The 21,525-nt window shown below is 41.2% G+C and overlaps 2 protein-coding genes across 3 annotated transcripts in view; one reads left to right on the top strand and one right to left on the bottom strand.

Annotated features, from left to right (window-relative positions):
• The window catches only part of dtnbp1a (dystrobrevin binding protein 1a), a 102,841-nt gene extending 91,192 nt beyond the window's left edge, over positions 1 to 11,649 (top strand). Inside the window, exons 8-10 of one of the 2 annotated variants that reach the window (XM_015357661.2) lie at positions 3,352 to 3,507; positions 8,000 to 8,134; positions 10,146 to 11,649. In XM_015357661.2, the coding sequence (XP_015213147.2) occupies positions 3,352 to 3,507; positions 8,000 to 8,134; positions 10,146 to 10,399 (545 nt within the window). In that variant the 3' untranslated portion in view covers positions 10,400 to 11,649. Of the gene's footprint in view, positions 1 to 3,351; positions 3,508 to 7,990; positions 8,135 to 10,145 lie in introns of both variants that reach the window. The other variant, XM_006635862.3, reaches the window with a different exon arrangement.
• Positions 11,650 to 12,245: 596 nt separating this feature from the next.
• jarid2a (jumonji and AT-rich interaction domain containing 2a) overlaps positions 12,246 to 21,525 on the bottom strand; it is a 140,740-nt gene continuing 131,460 nt past the window's right edge. The window contains exons 15-19 of the mRNA XM_069194957.1: positions 20,539 to 20,721; positions 19,544 to 19,674; positions 18,819 to 19,002; positions 17,743 to 17,850; positions 12,246 to 16,151 (exon numbers count right to left, since the gene is read on the bottom strand). Of these exons, the coding sequence (XP_069051058.1) occupies positions 15,969 to 16,151; positions 17,743 to 17,850; positions 18,819 to 19,002; positions 19,544 to 19,674; positions 20,539 to 20,721 (789 nt within the window). The 3' untranslated portion in view covers positions 12,246 to 15,968. The remainder of the gene's footprint in view (positions 16,152 to 17,742; positions 17,851 to 18,818; positions 19,003 to 19,543; positions 19,675 to 20,538; positions 20,722 to 21,525) is intronic.

Here is a 21,525-nt window from a genome sequence, read left to right as displayed (position 1 = left end):
GGTTTCAAAGCTATGCAAATTCAATAAAAGGATGTATTTTCTGCATGTAGGTAACTAGAGGCTTGGGGGACATGTAAAGCACTCCTCTGGAGAATGGTCTTGTTATGCAGCGGGCACGTGGCCTGCCTGCTGTATTGTAGTGTGATTTGGCTGAGCTCAGGGGAGAAGTGCAAATCAAATCAGTTCTGGCATATTTATCTGCAAGGACAGGAGATGTGCTTCATAGCCATCCACTTTGATGAAAGGCAGTGTCCGCCTCCCTTAGGGCTGGAGAAACCTTTAACTAATTCTAAGATGAAGCAAAACAAAGCAAACAACAAAAAAGGGCTTCCCTCCAGGTCCCAAACCTAATATAGCAGTCAATGTCTGCTGCTGGCTTTTTATCCACAGGAAGATTATTTCTCTATTTCCAGACATACAATACAGTAGAATAATAGTATAGAATGAGGGAGCCTCTGCAGGCATATTGTTCTGTTATTGGTTAATAAATCTTCCTCACTCTTACAGATTTACGGCTCTCTGTCCACAGACATTTGCTGTTTACATGTATTGAGATATATAGAGGCGTAGATGAATGTGCTTGTGTTATTATTCATTCTGAATTATGCCTCTTTCATTGTGATGCAGATGACAGGGAGTCTAGACTCGTTGTGTAAAGACGTGATGTTTCCAGCAGGATTCCTAAGGCTTAAAAACAGAGCATTTAGGATATAAATTTCAGTTGTTAATTTCTGACTATATTTACTTTATTAATGCACGGTGTTCTTTGAAAACAGTCAGAGTTAATGCAAAAGAACTGCAAAAAAAAAATCTTGGATTCGGCAGACACGTGGGAAATCAAAATTTAACATTGATTAGAGCAAAGTGATCCACACTAGTAGTAGGAACACACAATATATGTATCGCATTAGTGATTTAAAGCTGCAGGATTCTGCACATGACAGGGATCTTGGTGGTTAGATTCTGATTAAATGCTCTTGTTAAAACAAAGTAGAGTTTGTAAACGGTAAGTAAACAGAATACTTTGGTGTCTGGTAATTAGAAAAAAGTGTTGAATTGGGTTCCAGGGATGAACAAACTTGTGATCTTAAGGGATTGTTGTTATGGAACTCAATCTCTTCTGCCAAGAACAAAGATTTGATTCACGTCTATAGGATCATACGGATTATAGATAAGGTCCACCAAGGGCTCTATATCACACAAAAAACTAAAACCTATTTAGAACGGAGAATAGGAAATGCTTCTTTATGTAAAGAGTTGAACATATCTGGAACAGACTATCTAATCAGTGGTTTCAAATTGGAAGACATCAGAATAGATTTAAGAGTTTGGCCTTCATATACTGTAAGCAAAACATCCCATCTTAGGCAGCCCAATTTGTTTGATGTGAAAGTCTTTTTGAAGAGAAGCCAGAAAGGCTTCTGCAAAGGGAACAGGCTTCAACCTGACTGCAAGAAGATTGGAAAGCAGTTCCTGGCACAGTGTCAGCACTCATCACGTCTCATGCTGCCACAAGCTTTTAGTTTCTGCTGTACCCTGATACATCATAACTTTATTCTTTCAAAGGACACCTAATGGGTGATGCCATGTATCTCTCTTACCTGGATTTGTAGTGCCAGGAAGAGGGCTGTGCTACTCTACACAAGGTCAAATCTTTACATCTTTATGCATTATGTCACTTTTGGAATGTGATATACAGAAAGAGGGTAGTGATGAGGGTTAGTCTTTTACATCCTGAAGGAAACGTTGTTCATTTGTCTGTATTTGGTTATTTTATTGACCTTAATTAAAGCGTGTCAGTTGGGAAAAAATAATACCACCATTGTCTGTATTGTGACTTAATTTGAATTTTACCTCTCATGGATTGCTAAAAAAAAGACCTCTCAAAACATGCCACATGCTGTTTGAAGTTGCCTAGGGTTCTGTTAGTCATTGCAGTCTCTGTTGTGGAAAAGCAGAATCAAAAACAAAAATGTTGATTGCAAGACCAGAGTTTCCCAGCTTTTCCCCTTTTTTCAGTTTGCGTACTTTTAAGTACCAGTTCTGCCATGTGGACTTTTTTCCTGTGACCAGTTTCAAGTCAGGTTCTTGCTCCACAGCTCCACAGCTCACCACAGAACAAGTAGTTGTCCATGCCAGACCAAACTGAGCACATTACGCACCTCACTGACTAAAGAGACATGTATAATTTACACTGTACATCTCTGTAAATTAATGGTCAACAGGACGGTAAATTCACAGTAGTCAGTTAATTATCCTGTAGTGCACTAATGTAAGACAATACTGTATATTATTTTGATTTAAAAATGAAATTTAAATAGGCGAAAATATAGTAAGGACCAGAACAGGATAGCACAAAAGCACTTGGAATTATAAATTATTCTCAATTTATCCATGAGTATTCCCGGTCTTGTCTCTTTTTGTTTATTAATCTGAATAATGAACCGTGCTACCTAAGTGCAATTCTTTGGGCGTGAGATTTAAATTTCCCTAGAGGTAAGTTTAGCAAGTTTAATACAGACCTTGCAAACTAAATTGCCCCATTACATACATCCTTATGGGTGTTCTGTAGATACAGTATATTGGTGACGTTTAGTAATGTTTACTGCTATCTGTTCAGTAAAGGCAATACAGCATTTCATTTCATAGTTTGTTGTGGTTCTTAGTTTACTGTTAGTGAACAGATGACATAATTTAATTTGTTTAAAAAAAGTAAATACTGTTGTTACAAGATGGAGGGTGCTTCTAAAATCTGATAAAAGCAGGTATGGACACCAGGCTGCTTTGAAATCAAACTGTAACCATTCATATTTAGAGGAGACATGTCATGGCATGTCCATCAGTAACTATAGTATTGGTGCTTTAGTGGTGTAAAAATGGAAAGAATACTTCCTGCCTGTGTGCTGTTGTTTTCTTATTGAAAAAAGTAAGATGAGAAAGAACAATGACTTCTGGGAGAGCTGTTCCTTACTTTTGCATTTGTATTTGCTTTATAACATCTGTCTATGACTATTATTTTTGTTCATTTGTCTGGAAGGGTTAACCACACAGAAGTGTGTCTTTATGTGTGTGTATGTGCAGGCATGTCTGTGTATACTGTGTATGTGTACGCATGTATGTGTGTGTATGTTTGCATTTCTTGCTCTATATAGTTTTCAAGAGAGTTGCAATTGAGAGTTTTTCTCTCTACTGCACAAATGAGAAGCTACACTACAAATGCTGCAAAGAGCCTAAAGTTATACATTCAGATGTATTTGTGGTGAAATGCTAGCCCGCAGTGAGTGTCTTTCTGAGCCGCTGCCATGCTGCGTGTACAGTGGTAAAACGCCTGCCTGGCCTGTTGTGTTGCAGCGGAGCTGGATTCGGAGCATGCCCAGAAGGTGTTGGAGATGGAACATGCCCAGCAGATGAAGCTGAAGGAGAGACAGAAGTTCTTCGAGGAGGCGTTTCAGCAGGACATGGAGCAGTACTTGTCCACTGGCTACCTGCAGATCGCAGAGAGGAGAGGTGAGCTGGAGGCTTTTTAAGCCGCTTCCATCTGTCATTCCACGGAAGATATATTTCCAGGCACTAGCACCGGAAGGAGTACAGTACAGTAGGTCTGTTTCTCAAAGCCAGCACCTTGCAAGCTTCAGGAGAGTTTAGAAGCAGCAGTGTCCATGATCAGATAGTCTCTGGAAGGGTTTATTACTGGAATGATCCTGTTTCAAGGTCCTCATTCTTCCACCGACTGTCTGAAGTGGAGTCTGAGCAGGTTAATTATGCTGTGCTCCACTTCCACCTGAAGACCCGTCTAACATGTATTTATCCACAGTAATGTACAGTACATTTACCCATTTATACAGCTGGGTATTTTACTGGAATAATTCAGCTGAAGTTACTTGTTGAAGGGTACAACAGTGGTATCTCACCTGGGATTTGAACTCTTGTCCTTCCAGTTATTATTCTAAAACCCAACCATTGCACATACTACATCATTTAGTCTCTCTAGGCTGTTTTGTGTAAAACCTTATATAAAAGACTAATTGCCGCCTGGTAAGTGACTGAAATCCGCAGGAAAAAGATAAGATCAAACAAAGATGATGAAAGCAATCCATCAGACCTTGAGAAGAAACCTCGACCATCGCAGGTGTGAAACAAAAATAAAATTCTGCCAAATTTCAGGATCCCTCCAGAGATCTAAAATGACAGACCCACTTGGGAAGACATAAACATTTTTTGAAGGAATAACCTGTGTTCATTTCCTTTAGGAATCACCCTTTCCTAAATTTGATCAAATATCAAATCTTAAAACAGATTAAGCAGTGCGGTGTGTTTTGAGAGTGGCTTACTAGATACCTCACACCTCTGAGTTGTTCAGTTGTTAGATATTGAATCCTCAGTGGTGTTTGGGAGTGATCACATTGTTCAAGTCTGATTTTCTGTATTTGACTGCTGTACTTTTTGGTCTTGAATTTAAAACTGTTCAGTCCAAACAGTGCATAGCCCAGTAGACCACTTTCTTATCTTACACTGTGCTCACACCCGATGTGCAGAAGCTCAGAGATATGAAACCTTTGAGAGCTTTAAAGATCTGTCCAAAATCTGAAATACTGTTTGTTAATCATTTTCAAAACAGTAACTAATAGAGCTAATAATTACTAAAATATGATTAAGATTTAAATAGTGTCACATCAACAAGAGCAAATAATTTGAGTAGTATTGTCAAAATAAAGAAAATCTTCCATGTCTGTGTGTCTGTAATTGCACTAGAGCCACATCCATTTATTAATGACGATTTACCTTCTTTCCAACAACTTTGTAATGACGTTGTAGTGGGCATGTCTGTGAACTGGCTGCTGTTAGAAAACAGCAGCATTAACATGCTTGCTTGCTGTGTTGTGCCTTAGGACATTGTCTATACCTTTGCTGAATACCCAGTAACACTACCACTGTAGTCTTTGAAAAGAAAACCTAGATGCTATTGTACATTGTGGTAAGATGCCCTAGAAATTAAACTTTGACAGTAATTGATCCTCTGTTATTCATAGAATAATTAACAAAATAACTGCATCAGTAGAAGAAGCTAAAGTAAATTACCATTTTTGATAAACTAAAGCAATTTTAACAAAACAGTTTGTTCTGTAATTTTTAAGGGCAGTTTTTTTTTGAACATTGGGAAATAACTTTAACTGACAATCCCGGAAAATCACAGAAATAAACATTATTAACTCTCTTTACAGATAGCTTCTAATGTTTCACACACACTATCAGTTTGAAATAGGAGGCGGAAAGGAATGTAGATTGTAAATTACATGCACATTTTTAGAAGATTGGTGTTGATCATTGCTTAAATCAAAATGGATTAAAGAAGTGTTCTATCTGGGGATTAACTCATTTGGAGAACTTTCATATTACATCAAAATAAAGCCATCCCTGAACACCATTCCAAAAGAAACATATTTTAATGACTCTAATGTAAGATGAGCTGGTTGAACAGCTGATTTCTGGTTTAAATAATTTTTCACAAAACAACAATTTCTTATTACTTTTCAAACAAATTTGCTACATGAAATGTTTTTTAAAATGTATTTTAGTCTTGCAGACAAACCAAAATATCCCCCTTAGAAACTAGTGTTCTAGTTCAGACCCCACTTAATATCAAGCTACAGTACACCGGAGGATTTAAATAATTTCCAAAGTATCCTTTTTTTAGAAAGCACACAACATGTTTTGCAGACTTGTTTACTTACAAAATGTTTGCATTACATATTGAGTATTGACTAGAATGCGGTTTGGTCGCTAAAAAAAAGAGATCCAATAGTAATTTGCATTTGTCAGTGGGGCTCCTATGCTGTTCATGAAACTGATTTTATTAATATACATGGTTCCGTGGTAATTATTATTATTTTCTCTTTGTAATCACCCTGAAGACAAGATTCTGATTCTACAGTTCTTACAGTCATTCAACTGCAAAAGCTGATGTGATGTATTATACTGATGCATCCTCTAAATTTGTCGCTGTCCAAAGTTTCTGTGGGTTTGCTCTGTTAAAGCTTGCAGTTCCCTGGCAGTCACAGCTGTCCACACTGTCCACACTGATTAATGTGTTGAATAGAGGAGCAGAAGCTCTTTGCTGTTTGCTGGGTTCCCTTGTTCCTTAACATGATTCAGAGTTACATAGGATGTGTGGACGGTATTCTCTTGCACTTTGTTTTGACCCTGTACATTTCCCCTCTGTGCACGAAATATAAGTAACCTATAAGGACAGCCATCTCCAACCCAGGGTCAATAAGGGAATTGACTGTGGGTGTAACGAGCAGAAACAGTGAAAAGGTAAGTAGAAATTAAACTGTGGTATTGTTAATGATCTCTAGTACAAGAAATAAACTGTACTGTAGCATCCTTAACAATCTGGACTCTGCTTTGTGTCAAAATTCCTTTTTAAAAAAAGCCTCCAAACATCTGATTGGTTGCACTATTTAAAAATATGCGCTTCTTAGCTAAAACATTGTGCTGTTACTTATGCAATGTTGTTACGCTTTTGTAATACTTGTACTGGTTTTGCTGAGCTCAGTTTGTTGTGCTTTCTTTGACTGTGACGTTCTGTTAATAAATACCAATGATTCAAATTGAGCTGTCTGGGTGAGGTAATGTGATGTTTACTGTATTAGGCAGACATCCTTTAGAAACATTTTTGGAATAGAAAGTGTGTATTTTGAGATATCTCATCCAATAAGAGAACAACGAGAGAGAACGGCATATAATCTGATATCACAAATTGTTAAGAGACTTTTAAGATTTTACTGCAGATTGGTGTTGGTTTTTAATTCCGGTGGGACATAAACAATGCAATGAGGTCATTTTGGTTTTCCCATGTTTGTGTTTGTTTTGGAACGTTTTGCACTAGTTGAGGATTGCTGTGCAGGATTACTGGGGCATGGCCAGCTCTCTGAAGGGAACATGCTGTGACATGATGTGCAGACCTTAGTGTGGACTGTCTGCGGGCAGTAGTGTCCAGCTCTGGCCCTGGAGAGCCTCGTTCTTTATCCTCTCCCAGACGCTCAGTTGGAATGATTGATGCACTGGCTCCCCTTTCTTATATCGACGTGGCTGTCACTGGCGTCTAGAAGGATTAAGTCAAATTAAGTGTGAATTATAAGTGCATGAAGTACGTCTTGAAGTTCGTATTTAAAACCGTTAAAGTGGCCTGTTCCTGTATCGCATTGGACACCTCACAGTTGAAGGTGCCTGGTAATGATTTTGTGGCGAATTCCTCAGTCTGGTGCTGTACAATGTTTCATTTGTGCAGTTGCAGCAGTTGAAAAGCTCTGTGAGAGGTCTGTGTTCAATATGTTTTTCTGTGTCATTACTCTGGGTTTCACAGTGGGGTTGTGGGGAGGCACCAGGCCGTTTCACTCTGCCTCCGGGCGACTCTGGACTTGATAAATTGACAGTTCCCTTTCTTTCTTTGTTGCGCTCCACTGTGCTGCCCTGCTTTGACAATACCTGAGGTATGGTAGCCATGCATCGCAGTTTGTTTCTCTTCCATCAAAAGCCAAAATGTACCGAATGCATTGAGTCACTGTACAAAAGCATGCCGAGCTTCTCTGATGCACTGCTGCGCTGAATTCCCATCTCACCCGAGACACTGGCTTAAGGTGGTGGAAGGTGTCTTGCTTGCCTGAGAAACAGAAACCATGGATTGTGAAAGTTAAGTTTGACACAAAAGTAACTGGCAGTTACACATTTTAAAAAAGGTGACAGTTCTGTTTAAGATTTAAATTGTCTTTCCTGGAACCACATCAGGCAGCAGGGCATCTTAAATCATTTCGTAACGCCTTTATAGGGTATACAAGTTAGTCCACACTGCCCAGAATCACTATAATTGTTGCTTGGATCGGGGGAGTCTTGACGTGCTTGATTCCTGGATTCAGATCCTTGCTGCAGTACAGCGGGCAACCATTAGCAGAAACTCATTGTTGTTGTTTTGTTGTTCTCGTGTTGACAGAGCCTATAGGAAGCATGTCTTCAATGGAGGTAAACGTGGACATGCTGGAGCAGATGGACTTGATGGACATGTCCGACCAAGAGGCATTGGACGTCTTCTTAAACTCAGGAGGAGAGGACAACAGCGTGGCTTCGCCGATGCTGGGTACGGCACCCCACACCCTCCCAAGCCACTGACAACACGTGGGCTGGGGGCAGTTCCCCACCAGTTTCCACTGGTTGGACAGGCTTGGTTAGAATCCGTGTTGGTTTGACTAAATCAAGAATGGGGAGGAAGCTGTAGAATTAAACTGCTGCTGTCATATCACCCCTAGGTATCTTGACATAAAAAGCTTAGTTCCACGACAGCCCCTTAGGGCTCTCCTGGAGACACGTGTGACACACAGTGGTGGTCTTATTGGGTGGGCTCTCATGGCCTACTAGCTGGGCACAGAGCTCCTTGGTGCCCCAGTGCACAACAGCGGGCTGAGGCAGCAGTGTGGAGTCGTGCTTAGGGTCTGTACTAGTATCGTGAAGGGTGTGCCCCCCAAATCCAGGGTGAGACACTGCTGTTGTGCCCTTGGGCTCAGTACTTCACTCAAAACACTGCAGTAAAATGCCATGCCAGCTGCATAAAGCAGCACAAATTTAAGTTGCTTTTTACAGTGTAATATATGAGCCAAACACAAAACTGTATGAGCTTTGTCCTGAGCTCTTGATTGCTTAGACAAACTGAACATCATTTCATAACAGCTTTTTCAATGCTTGAAAATGTAAAAAGGAAGTGGTTCTGCTTGTAGCCTTTGATTTCATGCTGTAGGCTACATCACAGAGCAGCATTGCTTTGACAGAAAAGTGCTCCAAGGTGTCAGACATGGTCTTGACAAACAGCCAGATGGATCGATGTGTTTGAAAGTGCAAGGGCTGGAAAATACAGAACAAAAAACAAGAAACATTTTAAAAAAAACTTGCGAACTTCATCATAGATTCATGATAATTTCTAATAGTTTTTATTAGGTAATGTTTTCTGATGAGAAACATGGTCAAATATAAGATTTCCATATAATTATGATACACTTAGAACAAATGACAGTGAAAACAATACAAATATGAAAATATTTAAATTTCAAAGCCTCAGTTCAGGAGTTCAGCCCTGTAGAAACCATTTTATTTACAATTCATTTATTCTGTTTTTCTGAAATATCCAGCAAGCCAATCAAGTGCTAATATCCACAGTAAATGTTTTACACACTTCTTTTAGATGAACAGCAAATACTGAAATAATACATCAGGTATTTAATCTATTAAATTTAGGACTTTTAACTGTGAAATGTATCAGTCTGCTAAACTTGTTTTACCAGTTAAAAACTGCTTGCATTCCCATTTTGGATAGTTTTAAGATTCAAACTGTTATAGCTAAACGTTAGCTCTTTAATTAGATGGATTGTCCAGCAGACCCTTGGGCAAACCTACTGTAGGATGCAACTAACAGAAGCAAGTGACATCTTAAATATAACATCCATCCATCCATTTTCTACCTGCTTCTTCCAATTCAGGGTCACATAGCTGGAGCCTATTCTGGCAATAAGTAGTACACCCTGGACAGGGCACCAGTCCATCGCAGGGCAGACAGACACACACTCAGAGCAGGGCCATTGTTCCCAGAAGACAAGCTAGCAGCATGTTTTTGGACTTAGGAAATATAGTAAACCAGAGAACCTGGAGGAAACCACACGAACATGGGTCCCCAGTGCTAAAAACGCAGTAATACTAACCACTGCACCACTGTGTCACCTCATTTTTGGAAGCTAGAGGAGGGATTTGGGCACACAAAGTGGTTTAGCCCACTAAGCTATCTTGTCTCTTTAAGTACAACAATGAACATGGAAAAGGTGAGGGTTTTGAAAATGGTACTTTTCAGTGCTTGTAAGAAAATCAATGTTTAAAAGTAGCAAGTGTTACTGTAAGTATTCGTTTGCAGCAGTATTAGATGCCAGTGAGCTTCAGGCAAATAGACTGGAGTGGAGTCATCGTTAGCATGAGGGAGATTCAGAGGTGTGTGTGGAGCACAGGGGGGAGGAAGGCTTGGCTGGGGAAAAGATGAGTCGTATTTCTTGGAAGAGCACTAAGAGTTATGCCCAGGTGACTGACTGCCGGCACGTTTATTGTTGGTGCAGGGCCGGAGATGGAGACGTACTCCAGCGAGATCACCCTGCAGGTGCCCAGCCAGGCCGAGCTGCGGCACAAGCTCTCCTCGCTCTCCTCGACCTGCACAGACTCCGCCAGCCAGGAGGCCAGCGAGGAGGGGGGGGACTCCCCCGTCGTGCAGTCGGACGAGGAGGAGGTGCAGGCGGACAACACGCTGGCTAGGCTGCGGGACAGCGAGCTCGTCAAGGAGAACTCTGACGACAGCGACTCACAGGCCGCATAAACACAGGCCGTAAAAAAACAAACAAACACCCTGGCCCTGATTTCTAGAAACCTTGAGTGTGCTTCACTGAGAAGTACCAAAAACCTAACTGTCTTCAGTATTGTGCCGAATCATCCTCAGAACGAAATCTAAAAGCTCCTCTCCAATAATAAAAACTGTTTTGTTGCGAACTTTTCCTTTCCGCATTTGCAGCCTTCATTCCTAGTTTTCCCTTTGTCGCATTGTTGAAGCAGGAGATCCTTCCTGGGCTTAATACCGTCAGCGCAGCAGTCACCTGGAGGAGAGAGTCAGAGGTGATCAGGGAAAAAGCATCAGCCTGTACAATCTTATTTCTAGCCAGCTGGACAGCAAGCGGAAGGAGGAAAACCACCTGAAACCACCAATGACCCGAACGATTCTCTTGACTGCTACTTAAAAGCCTGCACAAAACCTTGTTTTTCAGCATACCCTTGCACTAAAGGATTATTTCCTTTAATATTGTCATTTTTATGAATATTTGAAGATTTTGTCTTGTCGGTACACTGTATGAGCACTGAAATAGGACATGTAGAGGTTAATTCGTCGATGAAGAGTAAATGCACAAAGTTTAAGCTGCGGAGCCTTCCCCAGGTGTGACCTAACCTCCATCGTGTGTAGCCTGCACACTAATGCAAGTCCTCATTCAGAGCTCATCTGCCTTTGTAGTGGCCATGTACAATTCTGTCTCTCATTACTGCAATGTCTATAATCCATTGGATCCTTAGCCAGTGGCACACAGTTCCTTTGTTGCGTCTCCAAATCTGCAGTAACAGTAAGCTGTAAAAGGCAGAGTGGTCTTCTAAAAGTGCTTCACTTTCCCATGAAGTAGGTTTGTCTCTAGAAGGGTGATTTCCAGCCTTGATGCTACCCATGTACCTACAGTACATATTTTGGATCAACAGCTTGTGGAAAAACCTGGCACTGGAAGGATCCTATGAATTGTTGAAACTTACCTGCCAAAACGCAAGTAATGCACATCTTTCCCTTGGAACATCTTGGAAATTTGTTGTTTTTTTTAAAAAACTTTGTTCTGCAGTTCCTGTACCGCAATCCTTAGGCGGGTCCACATAAAATATATCACAGTTGCAGTATTTCACTTTGGAGATGTTGTTTGCACAGTTGGTGTCTGTTGTAGCCAATGAACCATGAACTGAGTTTTTCTGTTGTTATGGGAAGGCAGCTGTCTGTGAGTAATATTACATATTAAAAAGAACAGTTATACCAAATGTAAATTAATTGTGTTTTGGTCACAGAATCCAAGCTTGAGTTGGAACTGGTTGCCTTGGTCTTACAGTTCAGCCTGCTTTATCAGTGTGGGTGGTTGTCTCATTACTGTTGTCAGGACTTTTCCCAACGAGACCCTGTGTGTGATTATTTTTATTATATTTGCCAGATTTGTGTTCCGATAACTGCTTATTTTATCAACAGAAAACACTTGAAAAATATACAGGGCCCAGCGTCACAATTATTCAACAAAGGTGCCTTATAATTAAGAGATTAGTTTAAAAAAAAGTCTGTTCTGTTGAAGCTCTAAAATGAAATTCTGATTTCATGTACCCAAGGTTATGTATTTCCTATATGTTTTTGCTTTTATCTCAGCCAGATGGTTGCGAATTTTTAACATTTTACCAAAACACTATACCAGAGTAAATGTACTGGAGTAGTTTATTGACTAAGAATATTAATTTGCTGGTAAAAATGTTTCTACACTTTACCTGTGTTTACATCTTCTTTAAAAAAGTACTCGGTTTCACTTTTGCCAGCAGCATTCTAATGTTATGCTTACCAAGGAAATGACAGTTGAGTAACAAAACATACAAACACATCATTGAAGTAGGAAACGTTTTGCTTTTATTGGTGAATCTGAATGTCATCTCCAGATACAAGTTATTAAGATACACGTATCTTTGACAGCACTTTTGCACTTTCTGCCTATAGTTGACAAACCCAAGGGAACAAAAATCTTGAAATCCATCCAAATTACAACTTGTAACTGATTAACTACTGTACAATAACCAGGGTTTTTAATCCGAGTGTTGCATCCTATATGGCACATTGAAGACCAGTAATGGCCGGTGAAGGGTACGAAGTGTGAGGAAATGCGAATAGCAGTAGGAGAATGTAGATGTGAGATTCAAGGACATCGATCATCATCTAGGTCAAGTAGGGTTTACTATTGAGGGGACCTTGATTGTACATTCCATAAAGATTTTTAAAAAATACTATTCTCAACAAGTCTCAGCTAAGCTGTACATAAAACAATCAAGCACAAGTCCATTCTAGTCTGCTACATAATGATGACCTATAAAATACCGTCCTTGAAAGTGAGATGGGTCTGGTTAATGGTTGGAGGTGAACCCAGATACTGGGGGAGGAAGAGGGTAAGGTTGTGAATGAGGCTGAATGAATGATGAATTGAAGCTTTGTGAATTGAAGTGAATAAGGATGCCCCCCCCCCACATCCACTCATGGCTCCCTTTGGGAGGGGAACAACAGCCATTACCAATGGGTTTATCTACCACTAGCATAAGGATGGTGGGTTTCAGCTTTCAGCCTCCGATTTTGAAGGCCTCCATTCCCTCCAAAGTTTTAAAGGAGCACTCAGCATTGTGTTCTCTCAGAGCCTTCCAAACTTGCTGCTCCTTCACCGCTGCAAAAGAGAGTGTGCATGGTTACAGCTAACACCATCATGCAGCTCTCCCGAAGCCTGGCGCACAGCACTCTGGGAAGGAAGCCACTCCATTACAAAACAAGCTACAGCACTACAGGCATGCGCCAGGGACTCTGCATACGGATTCTTACGAATGCAGAATCGTGACACCCGTCTAGTGTCGCCTCCCTTGGCGCCATGAAGTGGCCTGAAACATCCGCAGGCGGCTGGGCTCGGAAACCTATGGCCGTCGCAAAGCGTACAACAGGAATAGCTGCAAGGGTTTGGACAGGACAAATTCCCAGCGCTGTCGAAGATTCAAAAATACATTACAGGCAGCAGCTGGTGAAGGTATACAAAAGATACAAAAGTGAGACAGCCATCATCTATAAACTGTGTAAAACTGGTTACAACTTTGAGAAAGAAAAAGTATAAATATAGAAATACAGGCATATAGCTAGACCAAAACACATATTAGGCCATAAGCCTTCTTAGGGAAAAAAAAACAGCTGGGTCAGTTTCACTAGTCTGAATCTGTGGTCACACTGTGGGTTAACCAAGGTATCACGGTAAGGAGGGGGAGGGGTGGGGGGTGCCAAGTGTAGGAAACCCCCTGGTAACGGCTTATTGCACACTTCCTCCACATGGACCAAACACTTTCCCTTCAGCATGGGATAACGCAGGCAGCACGCACGAGATCCCCCACAGACTCTGCGCTGGAGCACTCCTGCTGCGTGGTGCGCTGGAAACCAGATTTGCTCCACTTTTTTTTTTTAAGGAATGTAATTAGGTTGCGGTTAACACCAAAATATCTGGCAGTGATAATGGAGAAGGCAAATCAGTGACATTGGGAGTGAAAGGTTTGGTGACCCCGCATACTGAAGGGACAGGTTAACAGCCAGCAGAGGAGAGATTTCTAAAAGGATCCTCTAGTTCCTACAATTACAAGATGTATGATCAGCACCACTTCAGTCTGAGCCTTAAAGCACCCAGGTTTTTCGGAAATACCGGATGACACCAAAAACCCAACCAGCAGAAATGACTCCTACATATGCAATATCTCTTTCAAGTTAAAACAACAGCAGAGACGTTCTTATGAAGAACAGCTTCAGACAAATAAAGATCGAAACAGGTTTTGTAAAGAACTGACAGTGAATTGTCCAGAAGTTTTTATTAAACCTTTAAAAGTACAAACTTGGAAAGTAAAAAAAAAACTGTCAATAACCAACATGAATCTTCCCATATTGATGGAAAGGCTGAAAAGCAGCGCTAATAAATTAAATGTTGGACTGTAAGCAGTAAGATTTACTGTAGAAAAGAAAAACTCATAAAATACATTGTAAGGCCATAAAAACTTGACAACCACATTTTGAAAACACTCAACTTGTTTTCATTAAATACCCCTAAAACAGTTCAGTCTTCTGTAAAGGACAACAACAAACTGGATTATAGGATTTCTTGACAGTCATCACTGACAAGCTCAGTGCAACATGAGTAGCTACTACACATTGTTGAATTTTCAGTAATGAAAATGTAAAAACTTTTTTTGTGAACTTCTTCTTTCCCTTTTCTTAAAAAAGTAAAGCTAAAAACAAGAAAAACTAAAGGGGCAACAGCTACTCCTTATTTATTCAGTGATGTAAGCAGCACTTATTTATAAATGTTACAAGAGGAACCCTGTAAGCATCAAACTCAAATGGATGAAGAAACTGAAATGTAAGGCTTTTTCTTCATCTGCTTTATGTCCTCCTCAACCCTCCCTTCCCTCCCCCAAAAAGGCTCAAGTATTTAAAGAAATTTACAGGCATATGTACAAAAGTTTTTTTTAAGTTTTTTTTTCCGTTTTTTTTTCTTTAATACATCTTGAAAAGTGAAAACGCAAAGAAAAGTGAGAGGAAAACGGGATTTTTCACATTTCACACAGACTAGTGGCTCTACTTGTGAAGTCACGTCAGACCAAAACAAAACCAAAACAAAAATAATAATTAATGCTTATTGAGTGTAATACAGAAGAAACAAAATGAGTAGGAGAATGGAATGTTAATAAGATTGCACATCTAGAATCAAAAAGCGTTGAAGCCTCTTGTCCTGTTGTAAAAAATGCCAGAATAGAGCACTTTTTTTCCATGTAATAAAATAACCAACAGCACCAAAACAATTGTGTGGATTTCCTATCAGGCACAGTTTTTACATGTAACAGCTCCAAAAGAAGGCAGCTCTCTCGTTTCTAGTTATCCTTTCTGTACTGATGCCTAGTGATGTAAAGTCTATAATGCTCTGATCAGCAACATGTCCAACCCCTTATTTCCTGAAAATAATTAATTTGGAGCTGCCTTGGAATTCTGCTCACTCCTCAAGATGCCTCCCTCCTCACCATCTCTCAGTAAAAATCAAAACAAACCTGATTAAAATTGAAAAAAGTAAAACGCTGCTGAGCAAAGCTCTCTCCCCAAAAAGCTGCTCGCATGACTGAAATTATAAAAACACAGCACTGATCTTAAACTAATGAAAACCTTTTTTTTTTTTGCTTTAAAATAGCCAACCTTTTTTTCACAGTTACAAAAAATCCATATTAATCTTTATGCAGTCAAAGGGGCTGATAGGAGGGGGGGGACTCAATACAGGTCAGCCCTTCGACGTGCATCTGAAACAGTGAAGCTACTGCGATTCAAAAGGATAAAAAAACTTTTAACCGCAGTAAGTGTGTAGAATATATATATATATTTATATATGTATATATTTAACAATTTAATGCTAAAACAAAAATACTTCTCTAAAAACAGAACAAATCCTCTTTAGAGCTAGTGCAAAGACAGCTTGCATTCTAGAGCAAGTTCTCCATACTATGGTTGGGAAAATGAAATTTAACCCCCCCCCCCCAAAATAAAAAAGTCATCATCTTCAGGAGGAACTCGAAGCACTTTTGGACATGTGTGAGGAGGAGAGGCGGGACAGCGGCACATCCACAGTGGCCCGTTTCCTGGGCCCTCGCTTCACCGGAGCCCTAACGAGGCCTACGCCATTCTCGCCCGTCTTCATGGCCGCCTTCCCACAGACCTGATTCACCAAGCTGTTGATTTGCTCCTGTCACGACAAGAGGACACGAGTGTGAACGACAGAGCTGCAGGAACAGTGATGTCTCCCGTCACGACAAGAGGACACGAGTGTGAACGACAGAGCTGCAGGAACAGTGATGTATCCCGTCACGACAAGAGGACACGAGTGTGAACGACAGAGCTGCAGGAACAGTGATGTCTCCCGTCACGACAAGAGGACACGAGTGTGAACGACAGAGCTGCAGGAACAGTGATGTCTCCCGTCACGACAAGAGGACACGAGTGTGAACGACAGAGCTGCAGGAACAGTGATGTCTCCCGTCACGACAAGAGGACACGAGTGTGAACGACAGAGCTGCAGGAACAGTGATGTCTCCCGTCACGACAAGAGGACACGAGTGTGAATGACAGAACTGCAGGAACAGTGATGTCTCCCGTCACGACAAGAGGACACGAGTGTGAATAACAGAACTGCAGGAACAGTGATGTCTCCCGTCACGACAAGAGGACACGAGTGTGAATAACAGAACTGCAGGAACAGTGATGTCTCCCGTCACGACAAGAGGACACGAGTGTGAACGACAGAGCTGCAGGAACAGTGATGTCTCCCGTCACGACAAGAGGACACGAGTGTGAATAACAGAACTGCAGGAACAGTGATGTCTGCCGTCACGACAAGAGGACACGAGTGTGAATAACAGAACTGCAGGAACAGTGATGTCTCCCGTCACGACAAGAGGTCACAAGTGTGAATAACAGAACTGCAGGAAGCTTGGCAAAGAGGGAGCTTATTTTGTATCTACATTGAAAACAAAACGGATGTACAGATTTAGCAAGAAACGACACAGGAAAATCGAAAAACATTCTTCAGTTAGAACAATTTTGAACATATTGGAGCTTCTCTAAAAAAGCAGCAAACACAGGTGTTGAAAGCTGTACGGTAAACTGCTATAAGGATTTTGGTTTGTAAATTGAATTTAATCTTTTAGTGCAGTAACTCCTACTGGGCAATGCCTCAGTGATGATGCAGTTAATGCCAAGCAATAGTAAGTGGCTGCCTATAAGCTTAGGTTATATTTACCCAACTTGGAACAGCTTATTGTTTTTAGCCTTAAGCGCCCTGTCCTGTGATGCACGGAGAGGATGAGATCAGATATGCACCACAAGCCAGCCGCTCTATTGAGCAATTCATTTTTTTTTAACATGCCTACTCCAATGGAGGGATAAGGAACAGTGTGATCGAATTTTCATAATCGCTTGGCCAACAGCAAACTGAAAAGGGGATGGCAGTCACACACTGGTAATGGTGCAAATTTGAATTTGCTGAAAACCCACTGGATACATGGTGAAAGCATCATTTTAAAGCAGGAAGAAACTGAAGTCAAGAAAAGGGTATCAATGCTATGGATGATTAATAAAGTGAATAGCAGGAGACATTAAGAATGAACAATTCAACATATAACTAGACAAGTTCAAACAGAATTAACTGTAAATGAAAATAAACATTATCACACTAATATTGTGTTATATATATTTAGATTGCACACATTTAGTCTAATAAAAGCTACCATGAAATCTGATAATTTAAACTTTACATGAGTTGAACGCGGGACGGTTACCTCATCGTAGCGATACATCAATTTTAGGCCACGACAGGACTTGTGTTTCTCTACGTAGCAGAGAGCACACTCCAAACAGAACACCACATTCTCATTCTCTTGGACAACCTGCAAAGACAAGATCAGACATGGTGAGGGGAACTACCTGAACACCAGATGCAGGACTTTTACAATTGCTGAGGTGTCTTTATCATGGTTCTTCTTTCTTTCAGATAGCATTAACTAGTCCGAGAAAAAAAGTGGCTCATTTCTCAAATGGCTGGATGTGACGGGCTAGGGCTCCTTAAGCATCAGGAAGGCCATGAAGAAGACATGGCACTGGTTCCACGAGTTTCAAAATATTTTCAGCCAAATCCCTTTCCATTACTCTAAGCAGCACCGCTCTTAGCCCAGGTCGTGATGAGGGTACTGGCCTGTGGAACTGAACCACGAGCACTGGAACTCAAGAACTGGGAATTATTATGGGACAGGTAATGGAACTCATCTCGCACCCTCTAGTCATCCACACACTGTCTGGCCCCGAGAGTGTTTATTCATTTGACTGGAGGTTCCTGATAGTTTCGAACAGTGAATGCGGAATTCAAATTGACCGTAGAATGTAAGGATAAGGGGGGGGAAAAAAGGCAAATTGTAGAAATTAGTCACAAATCCTTTAGGATTTAATCACTTAACCAATCTCAAAATAGTTAGATAATTTATTAGTGGCCAAATGAGCCGCCAATATCAGCATGATCACGAGCAATTGATTGATCCTTGATGCCTACAAAGCCAGAGGTGGCAAAGCTTTCTCTCTGGGACTTGCTGGAGACCAGCACAGTAACTACGCTCAAGTTTCACAAATCCCTGAAAGGAAAAACTTCAGTTCACTTTCCAAACTGTGCGTTCTCCCCCTCACAGTCAGCATTCAACATTGAGCTGACAGGTCTGTGTCAGGATTTTAATATTTCAACGATGCCCTTTTCAGGATGCCTGGATCGAATATTTAAGAGGTCGATGAATGTTCTGCTCTATAACAAACCTACCACGCCACCACACCCCCGGTATCGACCGGCCCGGTTCTGGTCCCCGTCTCTCACCATGGAAAGGTAACAGAGGTGCTGGCATATCTGGCAGCGGCGCTCCGATGTCTCCAGTGCCAGCCACTTCCGCTGCTTCTTCTTGCCGTCCGCTGGTGTCTGGTTGTTGTCGTGTGTGCCGTAGCGAGCCGAGGAATGCAACCCAGCCTCATACAGCTTCTGCCGCTGCCTCAGCTCAATATCCCTGCCGGAGAAGAGGCGAGAGACCACGGTGAGCCTATGATGCCGGGCAGGCTTCAACACCACCACCAGCGGTCCACCCCTGGTTCCCCACGGCCCCCTGCTCCCTGCTCCCTTCCCTCCTTACAGCTCGGTTGATTCGTTCTCGACATTGCAATGAAAAAATGTGAATCTCAAAAGAGCTAGACATTCTTGCAGGAACGGAGTTACTTGCTGGACGTTCTGATGCACAACACAACAAATGAATATTGGGATTGACACGTGTTAGCACAAAAAATGTTTGACATTTTAACTCAAGAGTCTCAATGGCTTAGTTTCTAAAGCAACAATTGGTCCCTGAAAACTTATTTACATATCAACACCTTTTTTTAAAGAAAGTTGGCAGAACTGAGAATATAACCTTTTGCCAGTACCTTGAACAAAATGTAATTCTTCCTTGGTGTTGGTAAAGGGGCTATTTAACCTTGCAATTCGCTTTTATGAAGCCTCTATGTTGCACAACAATCACAACAGAACCAGAACACTCCACAGAGGATGAAAAATACCTGAGTTCTTTGAGAAGTGAAGCGATTGTACTCAATATCTGTCCATTCTCCCGCTTGGACTCCGCTGCTGCAATCTGGTACAGCAGCTTTTCCATGGAAAAAGGTTTTGCTATACGTCGAAATTTTAGGTCCTGCAGGAGAAAATTAAAATAGCTTATAAACACGGCAAGAACTACTGTGGTTAGCAAATCGTCCTCCGACAAGCGAATTTCACTTCTGTTCTCCTAAGTGACCTTTGTTTGCCTCTCTTCTCAAAGCTCTTCCCTCCCACCTCTCAAAAGAAATCAATTAGTCCAGCTTTTAATCTTTATTTAGTACACCTGCTCAAGTGCATCACAGTACTAATCACAGGCTTATTGCAAAGCAAATGGTGTGTGAATACATCTTGGGTGACAGGTAATTCTGGCCAAATGATGCTGCAGACACAGCAAGCAAAAGCACCCTGTAAGTTATAGTCATTCTAACTCACGAGATCAGTTTTCTCTGAACCCTTTAATTCAGCCCTTTTAATTATTTTCAGAGGAAGATGTTCAACAGAGAAGACTGTTGACAGACATGATGACAGACTGTGGACAGACGGTACTCGAAATCCTTGAAAGAAAAGGACAAATCAACTCAAAGGATTTCTTGACGACCGACAGCGACATAAAGCTGAGAGCATAAAAGAAGCGATTTCTTTACACAGGGGGGTTGTGGGCATCTAAACAATCTAAACAATAAAGCTGATGAAAGATTCCCTGGAGTCCCAGGATTCAAACAGATGGAATCAATATGTTCCAGGCAATCTGATGAAAATGAAATGTTCTTCTGTCTATTTCTAACTTGACGTTCGTGCATTATTAGAATTAACTTCAAAGAGACGGCCTTGGCTGTATTTTGAAACTGGGGAATTGTAACGATGGATATACATTTCTGTGTTTCCGTGTCAGTGGTCCTGACCCAGAGATGGGGCTGAGAGCCCTTACCCGCCTTGATGTAGCTCCGTCTTTACTCACCTTAGCAGCCTCATATCCTAGGTCCATCCACTGGGTGGTAGCAAAGTGCACAGTTTCGGAAACATTGTAACCACAGCATATTTTGGATACGAAGGTCCCTGGGAAGCAGACGATGAACTGGCCGCTCTGCTGGACAGTGCGATGCACCTTGATCCCCTCGCGACTCAGCGTCTCCGGGGAGATCTGCCCATGGGGGAGAGCAGGACAGAGATGGGCTCAACACAAGCGACGCACATGGAGAGGAGCCGAGAAGTGGCAGCGCAGTTCACGGAAGGCGCAAGACAAGTTTGGAGTTGTTTTTGTGATCAATGTATTTTACGAGGTTGAATTTGTTACGAAAAAGGGCTTTTTCCCCCCCCAGAGAACACTCAAGAAGACTCATACCCTCCTGTAGTGCTCTGAATTCAAGAGTTTTCAGAAAAGGTTTTAATGATGCAGCTGCCACCATGGATGGAGGTTTTTTAGAACTGATCTTTGCATATGGATTAGAACCAACTGAAACTATTTCCACATGTGGCTAGCTTGCCAAGGTGACCAACCACCTTTCAGTTATTCCTGAAATGTCACATACACCATATGTCTGTCTTCTCTGTAAAGAATACATTTAGAATTATAAACAACAGATCCAATCAAATCCTATAGTTATGAGATCTGGATACAGAAACTGAAAGAATAGCATTCCTAAGCTGGTAAAAACTGCACACATCAAAAGGCAGAGCCACACAACAGTACATCCTGCAGTAACTTGTTCACTCTGCAGTCTGAATTTATTCCAAATCCAAGCAAAACTGTTTTATTACGTCTTCAGTAAAGATGTAAAAGAGGAATCCTACACCCATTATAGACCCAGTGTGTTCAAATTAAGCCTTGGAACAACAAACGTAACTTAAGAGCAATTGAAACAGGCACAGGATAAATGCAGCTTCATCTTTCTCTTAGTACTAAAGAGTTGTAATTAGGTTAAACAGCAAATAGATCAATTTATTG

This window comes from Lepisosteus oculatus, chromosome 10 (assembly GCF_040954835.1).
Source record: "Lepisosteus oculatus isolate fLepOcu1 chromosome 10, fLepOcu1.hap2, whole genome shotgun sequence".
NCBI lineage: Eukaryota > Metazoa > Chordata > Actinopteri > Semionotiformes > Lepisosteidae > Lepisosteus > Lepisosteus oculatus.
Note: the sequence above shows the minus strand (reverse complement) of the source record. Positions and strands in the feature narration are given on the sequence as shown.